This window comes from Arctopsyche grandis, chromosome 8, assembly GCF_051622035.1.
Source record: "Arctopsyche grandis isolate Sample6627 chromosome 8, ASM5162203v2, whole genome shotgun sequence".
NCBI lineage: Eukaryota > Metazoa > Arthropoda > Insecta > Trichoptera > Hydropsychidae > Arctopsyche > Arctopsyche grandis.
This window is the reverse complement of record NC_135362.1, coordinates 7,852,059-7,875,339: the sequence shown is the minus strand read 5'-3', so window position 1 is coordinate 7,875,339 and position 23,281 is coordinate 7,852,059. Positions and strand designations below refer to the sequence as shown.

Here is a 23,281-nt window from a genome sequence, read left to right as displayed (position 1 = left end):
ATTAAATAAAAAAATATTAAACAACATTAAGGGCTAAAACATACAGAAAGGGACGCATCATATTTTTTTAGAAAAAATATACGCGTTTTTATAAAAAAAATAATTTTATTAAAGAAATGAAATTAATCGATAGCAGTAGCTCCTCTCCATAATTCCATGTTCAAAAAAATTATATATTGTAACGTAGAGATTAGGTGAGCTACTAGCGCTGATCACTTGATCTCTAGTTCGCGCCAAAATGGCCTCAACGTATAGTGGAGTCGTATATAACGGCCAATAGGATTACGCGACTCATCGACCAATAGGTTTTCGCTTATGTCTGTATGTGTATTGCGCCCGATGAGTATAAATATTGGGCGCTCTCGAACTGGAAAGCTGGAAATGCGAGCAGCCGCCAGCCCGCACCACAACATCACCGCGAATCGGATCCCAGATAATTCGCTAGATCGATAGGCATGGAGTAAACTCCATGGAACTATCTCTAAAATATTACCCACTACTACTGGAAAGCTTTCAGAACTGGAGAGCCGACGAATGCAGACGAATAAAGGTCTGTTCATACTTATCCAGCACGACCCATATCCTGCAGGTGTCATGCAAGTGCGGATAGTATTCTTTGGTACATTATATGGACGTATTCATACTCCATTCGCGCATGCACATTTACGCATTCATGCGCGTCCATATATAATGTACCAAATAATAATGTTACGTACGTCGCGGATTAAGCGAATAGAATCCCAGTGACCGTTCAAGGATTATATGTTAACGGATTAACTAAGTGCTTGCACTTACTTCCAGGATTATATCTAGACTCTAAATGCATATAAGCTAAACAATGACCGTTATTAATCCTTTCTCAGAATTGACCTGTACCGTGGGACCGAACGTTGTGGGAAGACATATCCGTACGTGACCATAACAATAGGTAAACAAATTAGACGTCGAAGATGTCCTGAGAGATCTATCCCTTATAAGGCGATACTAAGGCGATATCATGTCATTCTGGACTGAGCACTACCAGTGCGTGTATCTCCTTAATCATCAATAAATGCTGTGAAACGACTGTTGGCCTTTTACTTGGATCCTCCACCTACCCCTACGCAACAATACTATCCGAACTTGCATGACGCCTGCAGGATACGGGTCGTGCTGAATAGGTATGAACATACCTTAAACCTCATCTACAACAATACTGCTTCTTTCTCTCCGATCCTGGAAACCCCTCTTCGCGTCCACGCAATAATATTTACCATATTGTAACGTACGCCACGGATTAAGCGAATAGAATCCCAGAGACTGTGTGACTGTTCAAAGATTATCTGTAACGGATATCTGTTAACGGATTAACTAAATGCATACCGTGCGACTGGTATAAGTGGTTTTAAGGATTAGCGACAAGCTAAGTGCATGAAACAATGATTGCACTTCTCATACCGTGGGAATACATATCCGAATACGTGACTATACAGTAGGTAAACAGATTAGACGTCCTAAGATATCTACCCCTTATAAGGCGGTACGTAGGCGATATCAGGTCATTCTGGACTGAACACTGGCAATACGTGTATCTCCTTAATCATCAATAAATGCTGTGAAACGACTGTTGGCCTTTTACTTGAATCCTCAACCCACCCCTACGCAACAATATTTTATGCACGCCGTATCTACAAAAACCCAGGATTAATCTGTTTTAAGACAAAATCTATACGGTTCGGTGATTATTCCGCACAAAATGATCTCGCGCACGGCACTAAAATCTCGATCACACCGTATCCACAAGAACACCTGATTAATTTGCTTTGAGACAAAATCTAAACATAGGAATCTAACAGGGATATAAACAGTGTTGGCAGCAGTGCTTCTTACACTGTGATCAGCTGCTTACGCTTCGTTTGAAAGTGACGGTTGACTCGAAGTAAGTTTCGCATCAACTATGGACTTCGTATCGACCAATGGTTTTCACCATACCATGGAGAAGTCGCTCAAGCCATCTTTGTATCTGGAAGTATTGCAAAAATCCACATCCAACGCACCCGAAAAGCAAGTGGTTTCATCCACCCTGGATCTCCTCAACCGTTTCGGCAGCGTAGACATAGGAAGAACTTTCATACACCGCGACCTACTTCCGAACGATTTACTCCACACTCACGTCGATAAGATCACCGTTTGCGACGACGAGGACTCGGAACACAAAGCCACTGTACTATTGAAAGACGTGCAGATACACGTCCGAGTCTACCGATTGTTGGAAGGCGGAAGCGGAGACGATGAACTGCTAACAAACGGCGAGGATCAAATGGAGCTGCAAGTTCCAGCTGCGACTCGTACCCGTCTACCCGCCAAGGAACTATCCGGCCTGTGGGATTCTTTAATATTCGACACATCCGTCAAGTTGAATACACTCAACTTGGTACAATCTAGCCTCTTATTCGCTGACCGAAAAGTAGATCCTAACTTATTGGCTATCAATAGGGTTATATTGTTGCACGGACCTCCCGGCACCGGTAAAACTAGCTTGTGTAGAGCATTGGCCCAGAAGTTATCTATCCGATTGAACGACCGCTATCTTCGAGCACAGCTAGTCGAGATCAACAGTCACAGCCTCTTCTCAAAATGGTTCTCAGAGAGTGGTAAACTGGTCTTTAAGCTGTTCAGTAAAATACATGAATACGTCGAAGACTCCGACTGCTTCGTCTGCGTACTGATAGATGAGATAGAATCCTTGGCACATGCCCGGAAAGTAGCCTTGTCCGGTTTAGAGCCGTCAGACTCGATCCGCACAGTCAACGCTATCCTTACTCAATTGGACAAATTGAAATCCTTTCCGAACGTTCTTGTATTGACCACTTCGAATTTGACCGGGGCTATAGATATAGCGTTCGTTGACAGGGCCGATATCAAACAGTACGTTGGTCTGCCGTCGGTGGCCGCTATCTATAAAATATATCACTCTTTCATTACAGAGTTGATGCGAGTCGATATCATCACTCCGACTGAACACCTCTTTACCTATAATATGTTGGCGATGTGTAAATTTGAAGATAATATATCGACAACAAGCAGTTTGAAGCTTTTAGATTTGGCCAAGTCTAGCGTGGGACTCAGCGGCAGGACACTGCGGAAGATACCATTCTTAGCACACGCCCTCCACGTGAGGAGACAGACGATTGACTTTGGATCTTTTTTGAAAGCAATGAGCTTGACGATTGCGAATAGTCTCGCAGATAGCGAAACGTTTTGCCAGGATTTGAAAAATGTAAAACTGGAATGAAGCATAAAACTTACGACAAGGAGCAAAACATGTGATATTCCACTAAGTATTAAGTTATTGTAAGTTATTGAAGGTTTGCACAATCTGTATCATCGAGCTTGGCATCTTAGTAATGTTATCCCTTTGAGTGCTGACGTCTTTTCTGTTGAAAATTTCGCCAACATTTCCAACTATAATTATTTAGAAATCCAATAGAAAGCAGGTATAAAAATTGTAGCTAATCCTAACAAACCCGAGATAACTCCCGCAGAGGATTTCGAGTTTTGTAAAGGTGTGTTTAGACTCTCTAATATATCTTGCAACAATATAAAATAAACAAAGTCTATTAATGAATGTATTTTTCCAAAACTAGTTCCATCTTCTTCATTGTTGTTAAAATGTAATACTCACAATCTAAAATACTCAGCAGTTAGGGATTTCCATCAAGAAATTCTGCTATGGTTATAAATTCAGAAATTCCTGTGTAAACCAGTCTTTATAAACATTGAGACGGATTACACGACCCATGTTCAATGCTATCTGGAAAGGCTTAGCGGGTATACTACCCTTGTTTTATTTACTTTGTACATGCTCAAGATACAACGCCTATCGGCGTTTTTCAGGCCCATGGACTTGTTTGCAAAACGCCGATCGGCGTTCGTCAGCATTCAAAGGGTTATGCAAACCTGTCAGAAGATATTATGTGATAAAAAATGTTTTATATTTTGTAATAATAAAAAATTTTGTAATATTAAAAAAATATTAATTTATTTAATCACTATTAATGCAATCAGCATTAACAAAAATTGTGAAGTTCGATTAAAAATTAAGAAAAAAAATCACAGTCATACAAAATAAAAAGTAACTCATTGAAAATACTAAAATTTATAATTATTGATCGACGACCCAAAGTACATTCACACCAGATTTTCCTAAATTGACTCGTCCCAACATTCCATGATGTTTCGTAGCGACTGTGTAAAGGAACAACAATAACGTGTGTATTAGGTTGTTGCGCCCCTAAAATAAGAATAAGAATACCATAAATTAAATTCAACTCTAGTTTCGAATCTCACATAACTGAAAAGGTCAAATTTTACCTTAGGAATCTCCCAAGGTTCTTCTCCAACAAACAGAATAAAATGAGGAGGCATAACAGATGTCTGATGGATTATCAACGAATCGGCAGTTTTACTGGGTTTATCTGGTATTTTACAGAAATGCTGTGACGTAAATGGAAGTCCTTCAGGATTTTGAGTGACTGGCATCAATTGCGTATCCAAATATGTTGCAAAAAAATGCATTACAATCTAAAAATAAAAATCTTGTACACATACAGTCTGCTTAATGGAACCAACTTACATACATATCATTTTTTAACATTTCCAATACATACTTAAAGTTGTATTTAGCAACATATTGCTCGTGTGAGCTGGTTCAATAAGGAAGAACTAAATTAATTTATCATGGTGAATAGAAATTATACTTACTGCCGAGTCGGTAGGTAAACTTTCATCCCAACTTTTCCCATGTAAATTACCCCCACCGTTCCATTTAAAATCGCTCATACAACCAACAGACGATAATTCTGAAAATTTTATACATTTAGATACTTCACAATGCGTACGTTTATATGTGTGTATTATTAATTACCTTTGATGCGTTGTACGACGTATTCTTGATTGCTGGATATTTCCATGAACGGGACGAGAACCGATAGCGTCGGAATCTGTTGCATGATTTGTACCGTCTGTGCAATTTTCTTCAATCTATCCAGTCCAACGTGACCGACTCTTACATCGGCCAGGCCGTACTTGAGAAGACTGTCATCGATCACCTTAATTTCCTTGACGACTCGGTCGAGAATGGTAGTCGAAATCCACTGGAAATGATAGCTATCGTTGAAAAAATTACTGCGATTTTTAAGATTACTTTCAAATATGCAATAAATACCTTTCTAAGATTAGCATTCCATTGAATCAACAGCTGGGGATCTAAATGAAGTCTATTCCAGACTTGAGGCGAACTATGATGGGATTTCGGTGAACCTTCTTCATTCACACCAGGCATGTGCGGAATTTCTAAAAAAACAATAAACCAATTATCTTTAGATTATTAATAAGAATACTTGATAATGACATATGAGACGTTATGTTTGAAAGCGGTTTTCGTGACGAGCCGGAATGTTAAATTACAGAAAACGCAAATATCGGAAGGCAAAGATCGAAAATCGAAAGATCTTAAGTCGAAAGATCAAAAAAAAACGGGTGCATGGTAAACGGTACATACTCACTTAATGTGCGCGCACAGAATACGGAAGGAAAAGCCTGTTCCTCTTGTTCCTGTTGTACCCTGCTCGCGCAAATTAAGTGAGTATGTACCGTTTACCATGCACCCTTTTTTTTTGATCTTTCGACTTAAGATCTTTCGATTTTCGATCTTTGCCTTCCGATATTTGCGTTTTCTGTAATTTAACATTCTGGCTCGTCACGTAGACCCGTTTGAAAGTGGGTTTGGAGTCCAATTTTCCATGTCCAGAATCTCGGAAAAGCAGAATAAACGTATCACAGGCCACCAGGCTTTTTAATTATTGTAAAACGCAAAATATTGAGATGTTTCTCGAAATGAAGGAATGTAGACTTACGCCAATTTCAAATATAACGGCTCGTATGTATGTATATATATATTAGAAACTGATATTTCATACCGGAGTTAAGAGGAGCGAGCTGATACTGAGTACGTTTAAACATTGGCGATACGTCTTTAATTGCCATGCTGGAAGGATGGTTCCAAAATATGTTGACTTCTTTCGGACTGTTTTCCAAACTACTATTGAGAGCAGCTATTTTTTCTTGTTCGTCGATTGTCCTAATAAAATTCAATATTAATTGTATTCAATGTCACTATCCAATATATGTAAATTATTTAATATATATGTACTTATGTTAATCACCTTAAATATTCTTGTAATGATTGCTCATCAGTTATTGAATCAGACTGCCTTCCAAAATCTAAATGGTGTGGCTGATAATTAGCTAAAGGCGGAGATCCTCTTGTATACGCCCATGACGAAGAAGCCATCGACTGATTCATAGTGTCGTTCATCGACGAATTACTAAATCTAGAATTGCTGAGCCTATTCGACAAATTGAAAGGCGGCGACGGACTCTTATCGATAACCGGAGACTTTTGGATCGATGGCGATTTATACTTGAATGAAGTATCTGATAAAAAACATAATTACAATTAATATTTCAATATAATATAATTCCATATACAAACACATATATACTACTGACCGTTGTCTTTGAAGCCCAACAGTTTCTTTTGGCTTGGAGTCACTACCACAGGCGACAGCGTGAATGCGTAATATAAATAACGAATGCAGTGATAGAGTGTGTTCAATCCGAAGATTGCCGTCAGTATGTATTCTATGTAATGAAACGATGTGGTATAATAAGGGCATTTGTATCTCCTGAAATGGGCATATGTATTGTATAGTAACGGTATATTATATTCGTATGCAAGAATACTGTTTTACAATCTCATTACAAGTCATAAGTAAAAACAGAAAAAAGAGCAGCATTGATGCATCCCCATTTTATTGATGCTTTTCTTTTGAACGATGCGTAGTTAACATCTATGGTTTTGGATATTAGTGGCGACTTCCGGTGGGAGTCCCTGGAATGCAAATCATACATTTCAATTAGGATGGTAAATTTGGGAATGTTTCACTATTCGAAACATGTTTTTAATTTAATATAAAAAAAAATACATTATATCAATCGGCCAAATTAATAAGCACACAATAATTAAGAAAAAGTATATATGTGTATAAATATTTAGGTTAGGTCTCACATGTCAACGCCAACCGCCAAATTTACTTTGACAGACGGTAGGCAGTACTACCAATCCACTATGGGTATAAAAAATAATCATATTAATGTGACCATTCTAAAATTTAAATTTAAATAGAAGAAACACAAAAGTCGTTGACCGTTCGATCTTTGTTGTCCACTCGGATTAAATGATATATTAAATTGTATTGCTATCAGTTAGCGTGTACTTAATTGTGAACAGAAGTTTCATAATGGCTACGTCCACACTACCGATATCTACACCCGATATTTACGAAATTTGTCATAATCAGTTCCTAAATAGCAACCACAGGTTGCAATATGGCAACTGGACATGGAAAATTTCGTAAATATCGGGTGTAGATATCGGTAGTGTGGACGTAGCCAGAGGGTACAAAAGGGTAAACGGATTACTAGTCATATGTGAACCAGTCTTGTCACAACTGGTGAGAAAACTGGTCACACCCTAAAATCGGTCACGAGACTGGTTGTCCGATTTTAGGGTGTGACCAGTTTTCTCGTGACCAGTTTTAGTGTGACGGGTGATCACGTGTGATCGATCTAGAACGACCGGTTGTCCTGTGGCCGGTTCACATTTGACTAGTAATCACCGAACCATATTTTTCAGAGGAACAACTTTAATTAGAACAGACTGATATTAATTTTAGTTACAGTTTCAAGATCATCAGATTGATTAGATAACCAGTCTAGAATATCGCACTGAAAAGTAAATAGCAAAGAGGCTGCCTGAATGGATTAAGTGCAGATCATACGAAAAACATAAATAAAAGTGGGGAAAAGATATAAAGTAATCATTAGTTGATGGGTCGCGAGACCTTATTGGCTGTTGTATATGGTTTATTCGGGTCTACCTCGCGGGCCGGAATGTGAAATTACCGAATACGCAAATATCGGAAGGCAAAGATCGAAAGATCTTAAGTCGAAAGATAAAAAAAGGGTGCATGGTAAACGGTATATACTCACTTAATTTGCGGGAGCAGGATACAACAGGAACAAGAGGAACAGGCTTTTCCTCCCGTATTCTGCGCGCGCACATTAATACGGGAGGAAAAGCCTGTTCCTCTTGTTCCTGTTGTATCCTGCTCGCGAAAATTAAGTGAGTATGTACCGTTTACCATGCACCCTTTTTTTTTGATCTTTCGATTTTTGATCTTTGCGTTTTCGATAATTTCACACTCCGGCTCGTCACGGAGACAGGGTTTATTCATATGGCGAGTCCTTTTTGGCGCGAACGCGAGATCAGGTAATCAATGCTAGTAAACCAGTAGTCGACGAACACCAATCACCTAATCTCTACGTTACAATATCATTTTACATTTAGGGTCCATAGTTGTAAACTGCGTTAAATTTAGACCAAATCTCAACGATTACTTTTTTACAGTTTGTGCTATCGATTGACGTTTGCATATGACTTGTTCGAATTAGCAATTCATCATATGAACTATGGAATGTAGACTTTGTCTCCGTTCTGCTCCAGCCGAGACTTCTGTCTCCATTCATAATCATCCTCATCCACTAGTTCAATGCATTTTGACCAGCTACCAGTCACAAGTCCGTTAAAAAAAATTTAACAACTCAATCATATTCACAACAGATTCATTATTGTCATTTATTTTACAGGCTAATAAAGATGATATGTTACCAGATACGATATGTTTTTTGTGTAAAAACAATCTTGAATTGTTAAGCAATTTCAAAAACACTTGTATTAAGAGTGAAGAAACACAGAAACAAAAGCTGGCTGAAATTTTAAATATCAAAACTGAAGAAATTATATTGGATGATTTGATTTGGGAGGATGAAATTGGTATTAATTCAACATCGAATGTCCGTCGACCAGCTGTTGACGATGAGATTAATAAATTAGAGTTGAACAATCCAGGGAAAGAATTTTCGGAAGGAGTCCATTCAAAGCAAAACGCCAAGAAAAATTCACCAGTATGTCCTCGCTATTTGGCAAGTGTAACTAACAAATGTATGCTTATAATTGTATAATTTTCGTTTTATTTTTCAGATACTTCAAGGAAAACCCACACGGGAAAACCCGTACAAATGTGAAATGTGTTCTAAATCGTTCGTTGTTAAGCTTTCCCTCGTGGACCATATCAATCATCACAAAGGAATAAAACCATACCGTTGCGAAGTTTGTTCGAAATCATTTACTTCTTGGCACGGCTTGAAGCGACATAAGAAAACTCACATCGAGGAGAAACGGTTCAGATGCGAAATGTGTTCTAAATCGTTCACTGCTAAACCTAGTCTCGTGGAACATATGAATCTCCACAAAGGGATTAAACCATTCCAATGTGATATTTGTTCGGTTTCATACTCTCATAGTTCTACCCTCAGGCAACATAAATACTCACACTGAAAAAAAAAATTACCACTAACACGAAAACCATGTGAAATGCAAAGGAGGTATTTATTTATTTTATTTTATTTATTTTATTGTTACAAATCAATATACACTCGCCATTACAGATTTGCTCCAATGCGACGGGTGTACGTTAACGAAATACAGAATACATAAACAATCAGAAATCAGAAATACAGTAATACATACATATACAATCAGAATATATAGCATATAACAATTAATCAGAAATAATAATCATAGAGACATCTATGGACTATTTTTAGATTTTTTTTGTATACAATTTTTATACATATAATAAATACGAAATTATAGAGATATCTATAGATTTCAGATTACTGTGTATAATTATTACAACTTATACACAGGCAGATTTTGTGACAACAGGATTAGATCTAATACCAATTTTCAGGAAACGTTTCAGCAATGATCAGATAAAATTGGCAAACTCTGATAGAGAAACGATCGATTTGGATTCACAAAACCCCCAAATCTAACCAGCAGTGGCGAGGACTCGAACCTTTGACCTCAGTGGTGCTAAATATATACGCTACCACTAAGCCAAACTGCTGGGTAAGTAAGTAAGCTATGTAAAAATAATATTTATTCCAGACAAAAGGGAGAATAGTGCAATCCCTATCGTCCATATAAACAATGTATCCATAGATGATATAAGAATTATAATAAGATAAATATAATAATAATCAATAAATAGTTATTTAATCAATTGACAAATAATTTATGGTGGTCGGGGAAGCAGTACCATCCATCGAATATACAGTGATGAACAGAAATGAGAAGTCGCAGCAGCGAGAATATAATTTGACGATACAGAAACACGACAACGTAGGGAGGCCGCTCTTATCCTGAGAATGGCCTCAATGGCAGTCGTATCAATAATCAGCAGTCCACCATATTTAATGTGAATTTTCTTATATCTTTTTCGCCATTGTTATTCAATGTATGTATGTATGTACAACTTTAAATGAAAGTAAAATAAATTTCATAACCCAAATGATTATGAACCGTCTTTTTACTCTTTTGTTGTATTAACCCATCCAGAACACGGATGGCATGAGAAGGATATCTAGATATACAGACAATAGAACATTGTACGTGCGAAATGCTATTAGTCGAGATGGGGTTGTAAGGGACAGCAGTGTGTTTTCCTTGGGTATCTTCTATATCGTCTGAATAACTGGAACCACAAAGTCTAGTTATTCAACTTGGAAATTAATCACAATTTTAACGAAACTCGCTGTATTTCAGAAGATTCGCCAAGTGTATGTCAGCCAAAAATAGTTCTCAGTATAAAAATTACTACAAAATAAAAAGCTTGTAAAAAGTATGAAACAATCGGTTTTGGCAATAACACATAAAAATAGGTAAGTGCAATTTAACGATTTTATTCACAATGCTATTTAAATTCATCATTTTATAAAGATATTATTTAATTTCAAATTATTAGTGGATTTACTTCAACATTTTGACTAGTTGACACATACCTATGTGTACTGTATTTTCCTCCGAATTATAAATTCATTTTTTTCAAATTTGCAAAATAATTTTAATGTTTTGGCTGGCAGGAAAGTCATGATCTTGAGTGATTTTAATCCTAGGAGTTTGAATTTTGTTCCTAATGAATTAATTTTTATGTCAGAACTATTTAATATGAGTCAATTGAACTCAATAACTAATTGTAATGATTTATGTGTTTATGTGTATATGCATGTATAATGTTTGTATGTATATGGATGTATGTATTGTATGTATTGTATGTGTATGTGTATATGTATATATATATATATATATATATATATATATATATATATATATATATATATGTATGTATATGTGAATATATATATGTGTAGGTGTGTATGTATGTATATGTATATATGTGTATTTTTATATTTATGTATGTATGAATGTGTATATGTGGAAGTATTTGTGTATATTTGAATGGTGTACATATATGTTTATATAATTGTCTTTAGCCAGGAAGGCGCATTGGGTTTACCTGTTAGGCCTTCTTGGTGTAAATTAAATAAAAAATAAAATAAATACCATAATACTATTAATTAAAGAGTCCGAGTCGGTTGATTTTTTACCAATCCGACTTCGCTTCAAATGCTACGAATCTGTGACTCCACAGCCCCGCTATCAACACGACATTCCAAGGAACTGACCCCCACGAATAATAAGGGAATTCTATATATTTTAGCTGTGTATTAATTTAATTCATGGCATAGAAGTCAGTAAAAAATTGTAATCAGTAAGCTTCTTCAAAAATCACACAAGCATTAACAGAAATAAAAGTCAACATAGACACTATAAAAATAAGATTTATTTAAATACTATTCCTAAAATCTAAATGTTTACAATAAATTCAATTTTCATCGACACGTCGTTTTTTGCTAGTGGGTGTATCGCTGCCTCCACCCCTCTTACGCTTCAGCGGTGTACCAGCAGATCTAGAAGCGGGACGAGGAGGTCTAGTGAGACGAGAAAGGGTCGGAGTTTGAGCAGCTGCATGTGCCTGCGCTTGCAGCAATAGATTGATTTCCGATATTGCTTCTCGAATCGTATCCTGGGCCATAGTATACACCCGATGATCAGTTCTGTTGTACATTAGAGCGTTTGTCAACATCAGCAACACGTCCCGGTGAAATTCTTGTGTCGTTCTACAAACACAGGAAGCAATGAGAAAGCCGATAGAATACAAAGAACAATCTCTGCTTAAGCGAACAAATTACATACTTTATAACGCCCAAATCAATATTGCGACGAATAGTCGAAAGATCCATGGGTTTTTTTATTGCTTGACTATAGCCGGGAGCTTGTTCATCGGTGATAGGACGAAGAAATAGTGAAGCATATTTCAACGCACATAATCTGTTAAAAGAAGCAATAATGATAACATACATTTTATTATACATATATATGTAAATAGTTTTCGGAGAAATTAATTGCATACCTATTTAACGCCAAACTGACGGATTTTTTCCAAATTCTATAATCTTTGTCTTGCTCTGACGTGCTATGAGATGTATTGTGAGACGAATTCGACGGTGGTGTAGCTGGTGCTGGACTATTCGGCAAAGAGTCAACTGGTGTAGCTGGACTTTCAGAACGTGAACCGCTCACTGAAAGATAAGAGTCGTACGTATATTAAAACATTATCTTTTCATATACATTCTAAAAAACAATTCAGATGCGACCAACCCGTGACATTATCTATGTATTTGAGGAATATAACAGGTCAGAAAACAAAATTCGATAATTAAACATACATACACGTTCACACATGCCGGTTATGAGAGCATTTTCGATACAAATTGAGCGTAAATGTAGGGAAACTTACACAAGATAAAATTCTACTTCCCGTTGTTGGATTTTGTACAAAATTTTTTTATAACTTAAAATCACTATAATTATTATACGCATTAAATATCAAGAAAATAAAAATAATTTAAAAGGTCATAATAAAATAATGAAATACTGTTTAAAAAAAAAATACTACTTCGGGTATACTATTTCTGACCAAAACCTAATCAGCTCTAAGTTAGTACATAAAGAATACAAATATAAATTTTCAGCTTGATACGTTCAGAGGTGTGGAATGAATCGTGGTCACAACATTTTTGACTTTTCTAAGAGGAAATAATCCCACTTCCGGTTTATTAAATCTAGTGATTTTTTTTTTACTTTCATCACATTGATACAAGAATTATATTTGAATTTTTTCGTGAAGAGCAGACATGTTTAAGGGGTCGAAAAAAATAGTGGAAGAAAAATCGAACAAGAGTAAACTGCCACTTCCGGTTGACGGATGCTTACCAAATTTTATACATAACTTGGTATTTAGCATCAACTTCTACATATGAAATTTCAGTTCAATAAACCAAAAGGTTTCTGAGAAAAACATAAAAAAAACATTGATTCTCCAGAGTAAAACTACCACTTCTGGTTCAGGTAAAAATATTCAAAAAATATTAGAGTATAAAATTTATAATTTCTATTACATGTAAAAAAAATTAAGTCTGATTTGATTAGCGGTTTTGGAGATAATTTAATTCAAAAATTAAAAAAAAAGAGGACACCTATAAGGGGAGGTACCATTTCCAGTCAACTAAAAAATTTACGTTGTGTCGATAAGAATTTTAGTAACCGATACTAAGTTTCAGTTCGACAGGACTAACGGTGTTCAAAAAATCCCCAAAATACACACACACATTTTTTCTAGATCATGAAAACGTGATCAGTGATCGATTCCGAGTTCGAAGCAGTCAAAATCTCGAGTTCAAATTTTCGCATGATCACAAAACTTCATCTATTGTTACTACGTACATAGATAAAGTAATAAATAAACTTACATTCAGATTTAAGTTTTCTACTGAGCAACTTTTTGTCGGAAGACTCTTGAGAATTATCAGATCCAATTTCATCGTTAAATTCTGATTTGACGGGAATACTTTCAATTTCTCTAATAGGACTGGGACGCTCTTCTTTCTCGGTCTTTTTCCTAGAGTAATCCCTCTTTTTACCCGGCTTGTCTTCTCTCACGACTTCCATTGGAGCGTCATCATACATTTCCGAATGTGACTCTTCGGCCAATTGTTCCACAGTTTTAACGACATCCACAATTTCCGTTGCCGGTAAATCTTCCGATGTACTCTATAAAGACACAATAAATGAGAATCAAAAATTACATAAATAAAAATATTCACAAATGTTATTCGGACCGTTTCTTGGGGAATTTCGGGCACATCGACAGTAACATTTTCCTTTGTATCGGATATAATTGGCTCGGGGTTTTCGTCGACACTGTCTTGATTCTTTTTAGCGTCCAAATCCTTCTTCAATTCTGAAACACTTTGGTTCATTTCACTATCACTATCTTCTTCTTCGGGATTTACCACAGCAGGAGTGTTTGCTTCCTCCGTTTTAATCTCCAGTGCAATTTCAGCCGCAATGATAGCTTTGATACTTGTATCGGCACTCTTTTCTGAACTTTTGCTACGATAAAGAAATTCAAGTCAGAAAAATTTTAAATTAAACGAAAAATCAAATAAGCCATAAAACAAAACCTATCAAACGCATCAGGGACAATTTGTTCTTGAGATGAAACATCACACACGGTGTTTGTGTCGATGGTAGGTTTGGGCATTTCATCTGGATCAGCCGCTATTGTCATATCTGAAGGTGAAATATCAGACAAGTTGTCCGTGGGCACAGATTCATTTGAACCGGGTAAATCATCTTGTTCCGTAGATTGCACGTCTTCTACACCAGAAATACTCGACGTAAGCTCGCGCTTATTGAATAGATTTTTATCAGAGTGCAAAGTCCTACCGATAGAAGATTTGTGAATCGACGACACGGGTGGAATATCCAGATCTATATCCGAGAAAGCATAAACGTCCTCGGCCTTTATTTCAATATCATCGATTTCAATTTTCTCGGAAGATTTTGATTCCGTCGCGGGTGGATCTTTAATGATCGGTAGTTCAGTTGACGAAACAGAGTGCAACTGGGGCAAGATATTTAATACAGAATCCGAATCTGTATTGGAATTGGCGATGAAGCTTTGTTCAATTTTTTGCAGTTCCGATTTGATCTGTTCAATTTTTAACCGTTCCGATTTGCTCTGTTCCAGTTTTTGCAATCCATGGTTTGGAATCTTATTGGTAGACAGTGATTGAGAATCGTCTGTAGTCACAGGTATTTCTGGCACTACTTTGTCAATCAAAATAGGAATCGTCGGAATAGTCGGCGGTATATGTTCTAAAAGTAAATATAAAAAATACGAATTGAGGAATATATTGCCTTTGTAAGTACATACATACATACATATATTAAGTAAAATGGAAAACTTTATGCTACCTGTTGGGGTGATTTGATTTACAGGTACTGAACTTTGTAGTAAAGATGTAAGCAGGGGTGAGGAGTGCGGTATATCAGATTCTGGACGTCGCCAACTATTTTCTGATTTACGATCTTCGCGTTCACGTAGCCACTGAGTCTGTTTGGCTAGTTCGCGTTGACGAAGTCGTTGGTGAGTTTCTAAAGCGGCTGCCATCGCTCTGACACGTGAATCGCTTGGATTATTCAACAGTTCTTTAACTTCATCCTAAAAAATCAGACACTAGCCAAGTTAAAACATAAAACATATACTGAACAAAATTTAGCACTACTAAAAGTGTAAGGTGTTTTGAAATACAAGTTAATCAAATCTCTGCCTAGAATGATACATCCAAAATAATAACATGTAAGTGTAAATATTTTTAAAAAGATAATATCTGACATTATATATATATACATATATAGATTTATTTTAATCTATACCATGAAAGCCTAACAGGTTACCCCAATGTGGCTTCCTGGCCAGAAACATTGTATATTTGATATAAGTATTGTTACGTATACTAAAAAGAGCCGCCGAGTAATTGCGATCGGATTAGGCCGGGTAGCGTCCTGAGAGACCGGTGTAAGTGGTTTTAAGGATTAGCGACAAGCTAAGTGCATGAAAGCTAAACAATGATTGCACTTCTCATACCGTGGGAATACATATCCGAATACGTGACTATACAGTAGGTAAACAGATTAGACGTTCTGAGAGATTTACCCCTTATAAGGCGGTACGTAGGCGATATCATGTCATTCTGGACTGAGCAGTGTGGCAGTGTGACAGTGCGTGTATCTCCTTAATCATCAATAAATGCTGTGATACGACTATTGGCCTTTTACTTGGATCCTCCACCCACCCCTACGCAACAGTATTATACAAAGTAAATACATATCAATTAACACCCACATAGACATGTATGGTAAGATTTGTAAATTTGCAACATTTTTAAACAATTCGGCGAAATTCAGTACATGTGTACATATTAATCAACATTTTTTTGGAACCGTTTCAATGAAAATCAGATAAATTGGTAAACTCTGATAGGAAACGATCGACCTGGAGTCACGAATCCAAGGTCTGGCCAGTAGAAACCGTTAGAAATGGTTAGATCTACACCAGGAAGGTCTAACAGGCAGATCCCATTAATTACAAACATTGCAGCATTTTTATTACATCAATCGCTGTATTTCGAGAAGCTGAAGAACACACGAAATTAACAATTAATTAATCTACAGAGACATCAAAGACTTGTACATAAATTTTTACATATTGCACATTCAATTCAGATATTTATGACAGCGGGTAGGATGATTTTTGCCAATTTGATGGAGGAACCGTTTCAACACAATCCTCAGGTTCTAAAGGAATTTAGGTTTAATGCACCTTGTAAATTCAGAGACTTGAGAAATCGCGATTTGTTTGTTCCTCCTGTGGCTCGCACAAATATGTTGTCAACGGCTCCTATATCTAGAGCGATATATCTGCTTAACAGGATTTCTGGTGAAATTGACCTCTTCAATATAAAATATACTAATCTGGTTGAGTGGTTGTTGAGAAATGCCAGTGGTTGATTTTGCCTATTATAAATATTAATGATTGTTATTACTTTATCTATGTTTTTTCTTTTGTTTATGATTTTAATGATGTTGTGTTACTATTGTTATTATTATAAGTTATTATTACTGTTATCATGTTGTTATTACTGAATGACTGGCCACAGCGACGCGTTGGAGATCTCTGTAATGTCACTGTGGCTAATATGTTAAATAAATAAATAAATAAACAATGAAATCAGATAAATTGGCAAACTCTGATAGGAAACGATCGACTTGAAGTCACAAATATCCGAGTCTGACCAGCAGTATTAAAGATTAGCACGGGATTGAACCCAGTAGCCTCTCGGTGCTAAACATAAACGCAACCACCGAGCCCCACAGACACACAGAAGCGATATTATATATGTATATGATATGATATGAGAATGAGTGTATACTGTATGGTGTATAGTGTATAGTGACCTTGGTTTTATCATAAGTTTGTTTATCCTCGGACAAAATCTTCTGCAACTCGGCTACCCGATCCTGGGTCAGCCGCTTGAGGATGGTCTGCAGCGGAGTGTCGGTGTTGGCGGGGTGGGGCGGGGTGTGGGAGGGCGCCGCGCCGTCGTGGGCGCGCTTCTTGCGGTTGCGCGGGGGCTCCGCGCGCTCGAGCAGTGCGCCGTACTGCGCCGCGCACGTTCGTTGCGTGAACCAGTCCTGGGGGCGCGCGCCCTCAGCCGCCAGCGACCGCAGCGCCCGGCACACCGACACCCAGTTCTGGTCTCCGTTGCGCGAAACGGCGCACACCAGCCACAGCAGCTCCCGCTTGCTCCACGGATCCAGGGGCGCCCGCTTCACCACCACCACCTTCTCTTGGACCGACATGTCGCGGGATTCAGCTATTCACACCTGAAATGGTCGCTATTCTTGACATAGATTTCGATTTAATGACATTGCGACATTGCATTTAATGATAAAGCGGTGCACAACAAACCGGCGTTTTGACAGCTGCATTCGGCGATCGGGCGACCGCACGCCTCTTCGGTGTTGCCATTTTGAAAAATACACTGCCGGATTATTCACGGTGGCAAGCATATATTATATATACGCCCGTCACTAAAATCTCAATCACGGAACATCTGGCACCCAACAACTCTCAATCAATCAATTGAAGGTATTCGGATTATTCGTCACATTGCGGTGGTCACAAAGACAATTTTTGCCATGAAAATCGCGAATACACAAATATTTGGCGCTCAAGTTCTCTTTAGTATTGTTGCGTAGAGGTGGGTGGAGGATTAGAGTAAAAGGATCTAACCATTTCTAACGGTTTCTACTGGCCAGACCTTGGATTTGTGACTCCAGGTCGATCGTTTCCTATCAGAGTTTACCAATTTATCTGATTTTCATTGAAACGGTTCCAAAAAAATGTTGATTAATATGTACACATGTACTGAATTTCGCTGAATTGTTTAAAAATGTTGCAAATTTACAAATCTTACCATACATGTCTATGTGGGTGTTAACACTTTGGTGGACACGACTGCAATTGCAGTCATTTTTTTGTATGCTCGTGGGACACGACTGCAATTGCAGTCGTCACATAAAACATGTTTATTGCGCCGGACTAGCCATACAATGCATAAGCATCGTCCACACACACGATATTTACCGGCGATATTTACGATATTTTCCATAACCAGTTCCTAAATAGCAACCACAGGCTGCAATATGGGAACTGGATATGGAAAATATCGTAAATTCGCCGGTAAATACCGTGTGTGTGGACGGTGCCATAGAGGCACGCATGACAATTATGTAGTTTGTAAGCTTGTATAAACTTGTAATAATTACGTCCCCCCACAAACACACACTTTTGTCACTTGTTGTCATTTTGATTTCGATGTGCGTGCGTGCGTCCATCCGTGCGTGTGTGCGTGCATCCATGCGTGTGTACGTGCGTGCGTGCGTCCGTCCGTGCGTGTGTGCGTGTGTGCTACGATTTTGATGTGTGTGCGTGCGTGCATCCGGGCGTGCGTGCGTGCTACGATTTCGATGTGTGTGTGTACATGCATGCGTGCGATTTTGATTTCGATGTGTGCGTGTGCGTGCGTCCATGCGTGCATGCGTGCGTTCGTCCGTCCGTGCGTGCGTGCGATTTCAATTTCGATGTGTGTGTGTGCGTGCGTGCGTGCGTGCGATTTCAATGTGTGTGTGTGCGTGCGTGCGTGTGATTTCAATTTCGATGTGTGTGTGTGCGTGCGTGCGTGCGATTTCGATTTCGATTTCAATGTGTGTGTGCGTGCGTCCGTACGTGCGTGCGTGCGGTGTTACGCGCACAAAATTTCAATCACGTGACAATTGGCTCACGGGCATTACCGAATGTGCCGATACTGGTGGTATCAGTATTTGACCGAAAACAAGCCTTTGGAACTACCGGTACTACAAACTAAACAAATGCTTTTGAAAATCCGCAGATTTGTCAAAATAACTGTTGTGAGTTTTTGTCGCGTGAGTGAATTTTTGTGCGCGTAACACCGTTGAGTCTGTAGGAATCTCGTCGTCGTCATCGTCATCGAAACCTTCGAGAATATTCCGCAACAACAAACTACATTCCCGAAACCCAGACGACATGCACCTGCAGTCATTATATTAAACTCAGGCGGAACGCCCCTACCAGTCGAGTGGAACCAAAACGGTCGAAACACGCCGCCACCATTAAAATACATCGAGCGGAAAGGCGCCAAGCATTCCAGAAAATTCGACGCCTCGACGAAAACAAAATTCCTCTCGTACGCGTCAATAACCACTTCCATCAAGCATTCCAGAAAATTCGACGCCTCGACGAAAACAAAATTCCTTTCGTACGCGTCAATAACCACTTCCACCAAGCATTCCGAAAACACTATAAAAGGAGGTACAACCCAAACAACGCCAAAAAAAAGTCCGCGCCCAGCGCCCGCAGTGCACGGACGTACCCCAAACCGCCTCGGCGTCAGCCGCGCTGTAGTTGTCGTTTCCCGCGTTACACACAGCTGTGTCGTTAACAGCTGCATCGCCGAAACCGCGATGTAACTACGACTCGATACTTCGAACGTGTCCCTCTGGGAACGAGATGCTGTCCTAACAACAGTAACAAAAAAAAACACAGTGATAGTGACAGTGACAAGTGACAAGTGACAGTGACACCCACCCACCCACAAACCCACCCACAAGATGGGTAACCCACCACAACGTGATAGTCGTAGTGACAAGGACACTAATACACAAACACAAAAACAAAAACAAACAATCACTAGAGACGACTTCAGTGAACTATTGGAGGCGTTTCGAACCGTGAAGGAAGAAAACGCTTCCCTCAAAAAGACCATCGAGTCGATTCTCGCGACTCACGCAGCCCAACGAGCTGCTGACCAAGCAGCCCACTCCGCCCAACTGGGAAACCTTGCGTCAAACATGACGCAGTCCCAGTCGATGATGACCACGAAGGACATGGCCACATCCCCCCAGACGTCACCTAAAAAAAAAAACGGTAAGCGTAGAATGGTAAGCCCGCCCAACACCACACGCACACAACCACAGTCGCCCCCACACAATAGCAACAGATACGCGCCACTCGCGGAACTCGACTCCGACCCCGATTTCGATTCCGAATCCAACTCCAACAAAATGGAGGTTACCGCCACTGCCAAGTCCCCACCTGCATCAGCAGCTGTACCCGCACTTACAAAAACCCCGGCACCACAACCGGAAGACTACTTATTCCCGGTTGGCATAATCCGTAACAGGAATGTTACACAAAAGCGTCCAACTCGCGACGTGCCCACCCAACAAGCGGCCCCCAGCGCCCCGTCGGCAAATACGCCCCAAACCCCTCGCACAGCACAAATTCGTGCACCCCCTCAAACCACAAGCCCCGCTCACCCATCTGGAAACACCGTCTCTGACACTCCTTCACAAAATGTCCAAAGAGCAAAGGTTGCTCCAATCTTCCTTAGGTTGCCATCGGACTACAAGGCAGTTCAAAGGAAACTCAACCAAAATAACTACAAGTTCACGGCCGTCTACTCTGAAAACAGAGTAAAAATCTCCCCTCTCACCATCGATGATTACCGTAAAATCACGAAATTGCTCCAAGAGCAACAATTTCAGTTTTATGCCCACCCTCTAACGGAAGACAAACCGCTCAAAGTAGTCATTAGAGGCATTAACCCCAACTACTCCGAATCGGAAGTCCTCGCCGAGCTGGCCAAACTTGGCTATAAAGCCAGTAAAGCCACCGTCATGAAATCACGACGTGACAAGCGCAACATGCCCATGTTCACAGTCGAGACCACACGCGACGAAGAGGGGAAGAAATTATTCAACCTCTCCAGCATTTTCGGCCAACTGGTTCGCATCGAATCACTTCGTCGTGGTGACACTGTACCGCAGTGCCACCGCTGCCAAGGCTTTGGACATGGCTCCTACAACTGCAATGTCGCCCCCTTATGCATCAAATGTGCAGGACCCCATTTGACCACTGACTGTGCGTCAACAGCCTCCACCCCAACCTGCACCAGCTGCAGAGGCCCTCACGTTTCCAGCTACAGAGGCTGCCCTTCAAATCCCAACAACAAAAGCAGGAAGAACTCCAGTCAACCCCGAAACCCCAACCCCTCCCACCCCCAACCAAAGAAGACCAACGTACCGCAATACAGACACGTAGACACAAATTTCCCTCCCCTAACCCCACCCACCCAACAAACCAACATCAACACCAGCTGGAACCCAAATCAAAACCAAGACCTTTCAAATCGGATGAGCAAAATCGAACAGTCCATTGAGTCGATAAATGCCATCCTGACCATGCTCACCCGACAGAAAAAATGACTTGTTACCTCAAGATCGTTTACTGGAACGCTTGCAGCATACTCTGCAAGCGTGTCGAATTCGAGCAATTTCTGCTCCAACACTCCATTGATATCGCACTAGTAAACGAAACTTGGCTCAAACCCGGTAATAGACTACACTTCTCAAACTACACTACATACAGAAACGACAGAATAGGCAAAGCCGCCGGCGGCACTGCCATATTCATCAAACACACGATCCAACACAACTTGGCCCCGCGGCCGATCACCACAGGAATAGAACTGACGTCGGTAGAAGTTTGGACCAACACCGGCACCCCACTCATCCTCCACGCAGTCTACAACCCTCCAAATCAACACTTACTCACCACCGACTTAGACAACATATTCAACACCAACAAAGCCACCATTGCCGCAGGCGACCTTAACGCCAAACATTCCAGATGGAACAGTCGAGCCACTAACAATAATGGGAAAATTCTCCTTAGTTATTCCCAACTCTCAAACCCAAAAGTCTCCGTCACGGCCCCAGATGAACCCACAAGAATCCCCATTAACTTCAAAGGTAGACCTGACATCTTAGACATCGTTCTTACTCAAAATTTTCCAGGTGCGCAGTCCTTGACTGTAGTAAATGATCTCTCTTCCGACCATCACCCGGTCATACTAGAACTCACCAACACCCCCGTAACTATAAACCCCATCCTCCGAAGTACCATATCTTGGGAGAAATTCTCAACTCTCCTTCATCACACCGTCACTTACCCCCACTCGATTCACACCACCCAAGAGATAGACTCGGCTATTAACGTACTCACTGACGAAATACAGTCAGCCCTAGAAGCCAGCACCACCACCACTCCCCACTCTCCCCTGCACCCGCAAGCTTTACCACCCGACATTCGCGATCTTATTCGCCTTAAGAATAGAGCTAGGAAGGCATTCCAAAGGAACAAGGACCCAATCCTCAAACAGCGAATGAACAGACTTCAACAAGACGTTAAAAACGCCTTGTGGCAACTACGAAACGACAACTGGGATACCAAACTCAGAGCGCTAGAAGACGGACATAACGGTTTCTGGAAACTGTCAAAAATCTTCAGAAGCAACGGCAATAGGATCGACAGGATCAAAGTTGGAGATAATTTTGTCTACTCCACCGCCGATAAAGCGGAAGCCCTAGCTGACAGTCTCCAGGACCAATTCTCGCTCTCAAACTCTAATCTGCAAAGCGACTTTTGCCAAATGGTTGAAAGCTCCGTCAATAGCTACCTCGAAAACCCAGCCCCAGTACCCATTGTCGCCACTTCGCCGCTTGAAGTCCAAAATATTATCAAAACTATCGCCGCCAAAAAGGCCCCTGGCCCTGACGGAATTTCCAACAAAGCTCTAAAAGAACTCCCTCAAAAAGCCATCGCTGCACTCACAGCCATACTAAATGCCACCAACAGAATCTGCTACTTTCCGAGTCAAT

At 39.8% G+C, this 23,281-nt stretch overlaps 4 protein-coding genes across 8 annotated transcripts; 2 read left to right on the top strand and 2 right to left on the bottom strand.

Moving 5' to 3' along the window:
* Positions 1 to 1,881: 1,881 nt before the first annotated feature.
* On the top strand, positions 1,882 to 3,999 carry pch2 (pachytene checkpoint 2 protein). The gene has a single exon (XM_077435808.1). It carries the CDS (start codon positions 1,937 to 1,939, stop codon positions 3,272 to 3,274), a length of 1,338 nt encoding a protein of 445 aa, XP_077291934.1. The 5' UTR covers positions 1,882 to 1,936; the 3' UTR covers positions 3,275 to 3,999.
* On the bottom strand, positions 3,999 to 7,167 carry LOC143915251 (transmembrane protein 209). Its single transcript, XM_077435807.1, has 10 exons — positions 7,112 to 7,167; positions 6,806 to 6,934; positions 6,553 to 6,728; positions 6,207 to 6,477; positions 5,961 to 6,121; positions 5,207 to 5,334; positions 4,907 to 5,135; positions 4,744 to 4,841; positions 4,354 to 4,563; positions 3,999 to 4,273 (listed from the first exon to the last, which is right to left on the bottom strand). Coding segments are annotated over exons 1-10 (1,533 nt in total). The 5' UTR covers positions 7,114 to 7,167; the 3' UTR covers positions 3,999 to 4,144.
* Positions 7,168 to 8,500: 1,333 nt separating this feature from the next.
* LOC143915741 (uncharacterized) lies at positions 8,501 to 10,525 on the top strand. 2 transcript variants are annotated; one of them, XM_077436505.1, is made up of 5 exons: positions 8,501 to 8,682; positions 8,752 to 9,069; positions 9,146 to 9,549; positions 9,918 to 10,078; positions 10,266 to 10,525. In XM_077436505.1, the coding sequence occupies exons 1-3, from the start codon at positions 8,575 to 8,577 to the stop codon at positions 9,500 to 9,502; spliced, it is 783 nt and encodes a 260-aa protein (XP_077292631.1). In that variant the 5' UTR covers positions 8,501 to 8,574; the 3' UTR covers positions 9,503 to 9,549; positions 9,918 to 10,078; positions 10,266 to 10,525. The 2 variants fall into 2 exon arrangements, with proteins under 2 accessions (XP_077292631.1, XP_077292630.1); XM_077436504.1 differs by having other exon boundaries at positions 9,833 to 10,078; positions 10,266 to 10,524.
* A 1,306-nt stretch (positions 10,526 to 11,831) lies between these two features.
* Positions 11,832 to 18,031, bottom strand: Brd8 (Bromodomain containing 8). 4 transcript variants are annotated; one of them, XM_077435667.1, is made up of 10 exons: positions 17,949 to 18,031; positions 17,435 to 17,875; positions 15,392 to 15,638; positions 14,861 to 15,292; positions 14,596 to 14,791; positions 14,251 to 14,524; positions 13,882 to 14,182; positions 12,483 to 12,651; positions 12,266 to 12,400; positions 11,833 to 12,189 (listed from the first exon to the last, which is right to left on the bottom strand). In XM_077435667.1, the coding sequence occupies exons 2-10, from the start codon at positions 17,837 to 17,839 to the stop codon at positions 11,895 to 11,897; spliced, it is 2,454 nt and encodes an 817-aa protein (XP_077291793.1). In that variant the 5' UTR covers positions 17,840 to 17,875; positions 17,949 to 18,031; the 3' UTR covers positions 11,833 to 11,894. The 4 variants fall into 4 exon arrangements, with proteins under 4 accessions (XP_077291791.1, XP_077291793.1, XP_077291794.1 ...); XM_077435668.1 differs by having other exon boundaries at positions 17,435 to 17,863; positions 17,949 to 18,018; XM_077435665.1 differs by having other exon boundaries at positions 11,832 to 12,189; positions 14,596 to 15,292.
* Between the last annotated feature and the right edge of the window lie 5,250 nt (positions 18,032 to 23,281).

Excerpts from the sequence above, each read along its gene's own strand:
- LOC143915251 (XM_077435807.1), bottom strand. Across the intron at positions 4,564-4,743 it reads GTTTACCTACCGACTCGGCA|ATTGTAATGCATTTTTTTGC; the intron begins GTAAGTATAATT and ends TTTTATTTTTAG. Across the intron at positions 4,274-4,353 it reads AACCTTGGGAGATTCCTAAG|GGGCGCAACAACCTAATACA; the intron begins GTAAAATTTGAC and ends TTCTTATTTTAG.
- LOC143915741 (XM_077436505.1), top strand. The coding sequence starts at position 8,575 with ATGGAATGTAGACTTTGTCTCCGTTCTGCTCCAGCCGAGACTTCTGTC. Across the intron at positions 8,683-8,751 it reads TGACCAGCTACCAGTCACAA|GCTAATAAAGATGATATGTT; the intron begins GTCCGTTAAAAA and ends TTTATTTTACAG. Across the intron at positions 9,070-9,145 it reads ACGCCAAGAAAAATTCACCA|ATACTTCAAGGAAAACCCAC; the intron begins GTATGTCCTCGC and ends TTTATTTTTCAG.
- Brd8 (XM_077435665.1), bottom strand. The coding sequence starts at position 17,839 with ATGTCGGTCCAAGAGAAGGTGGTGGTGGTGAAGCGGGCGCCCCTGGAT. Across the intron at positions 12,652-13,881 it reads TAGAAAACTTAAATCTGAAT|TGAGCGGTTCACGTTCTGAA; the intron begins GTAAGTTTATTT and ends CTTATCTTTCAG. Across the intron at positions 12,401-12,482 it reads GTCAGTTTGGCGTTAAATAG|ATTATGTGCGTTGAAATATG; the intron begins GTATGCAATTAA and ends TTCTTTTAACAG.
- pch2 (XM_077435808.1), top strand. The coding sequence starts at position 1,937 with ATGGACTTCGTATCGACCAATGGTTTTCACCATACCATGGAGAAGTCG.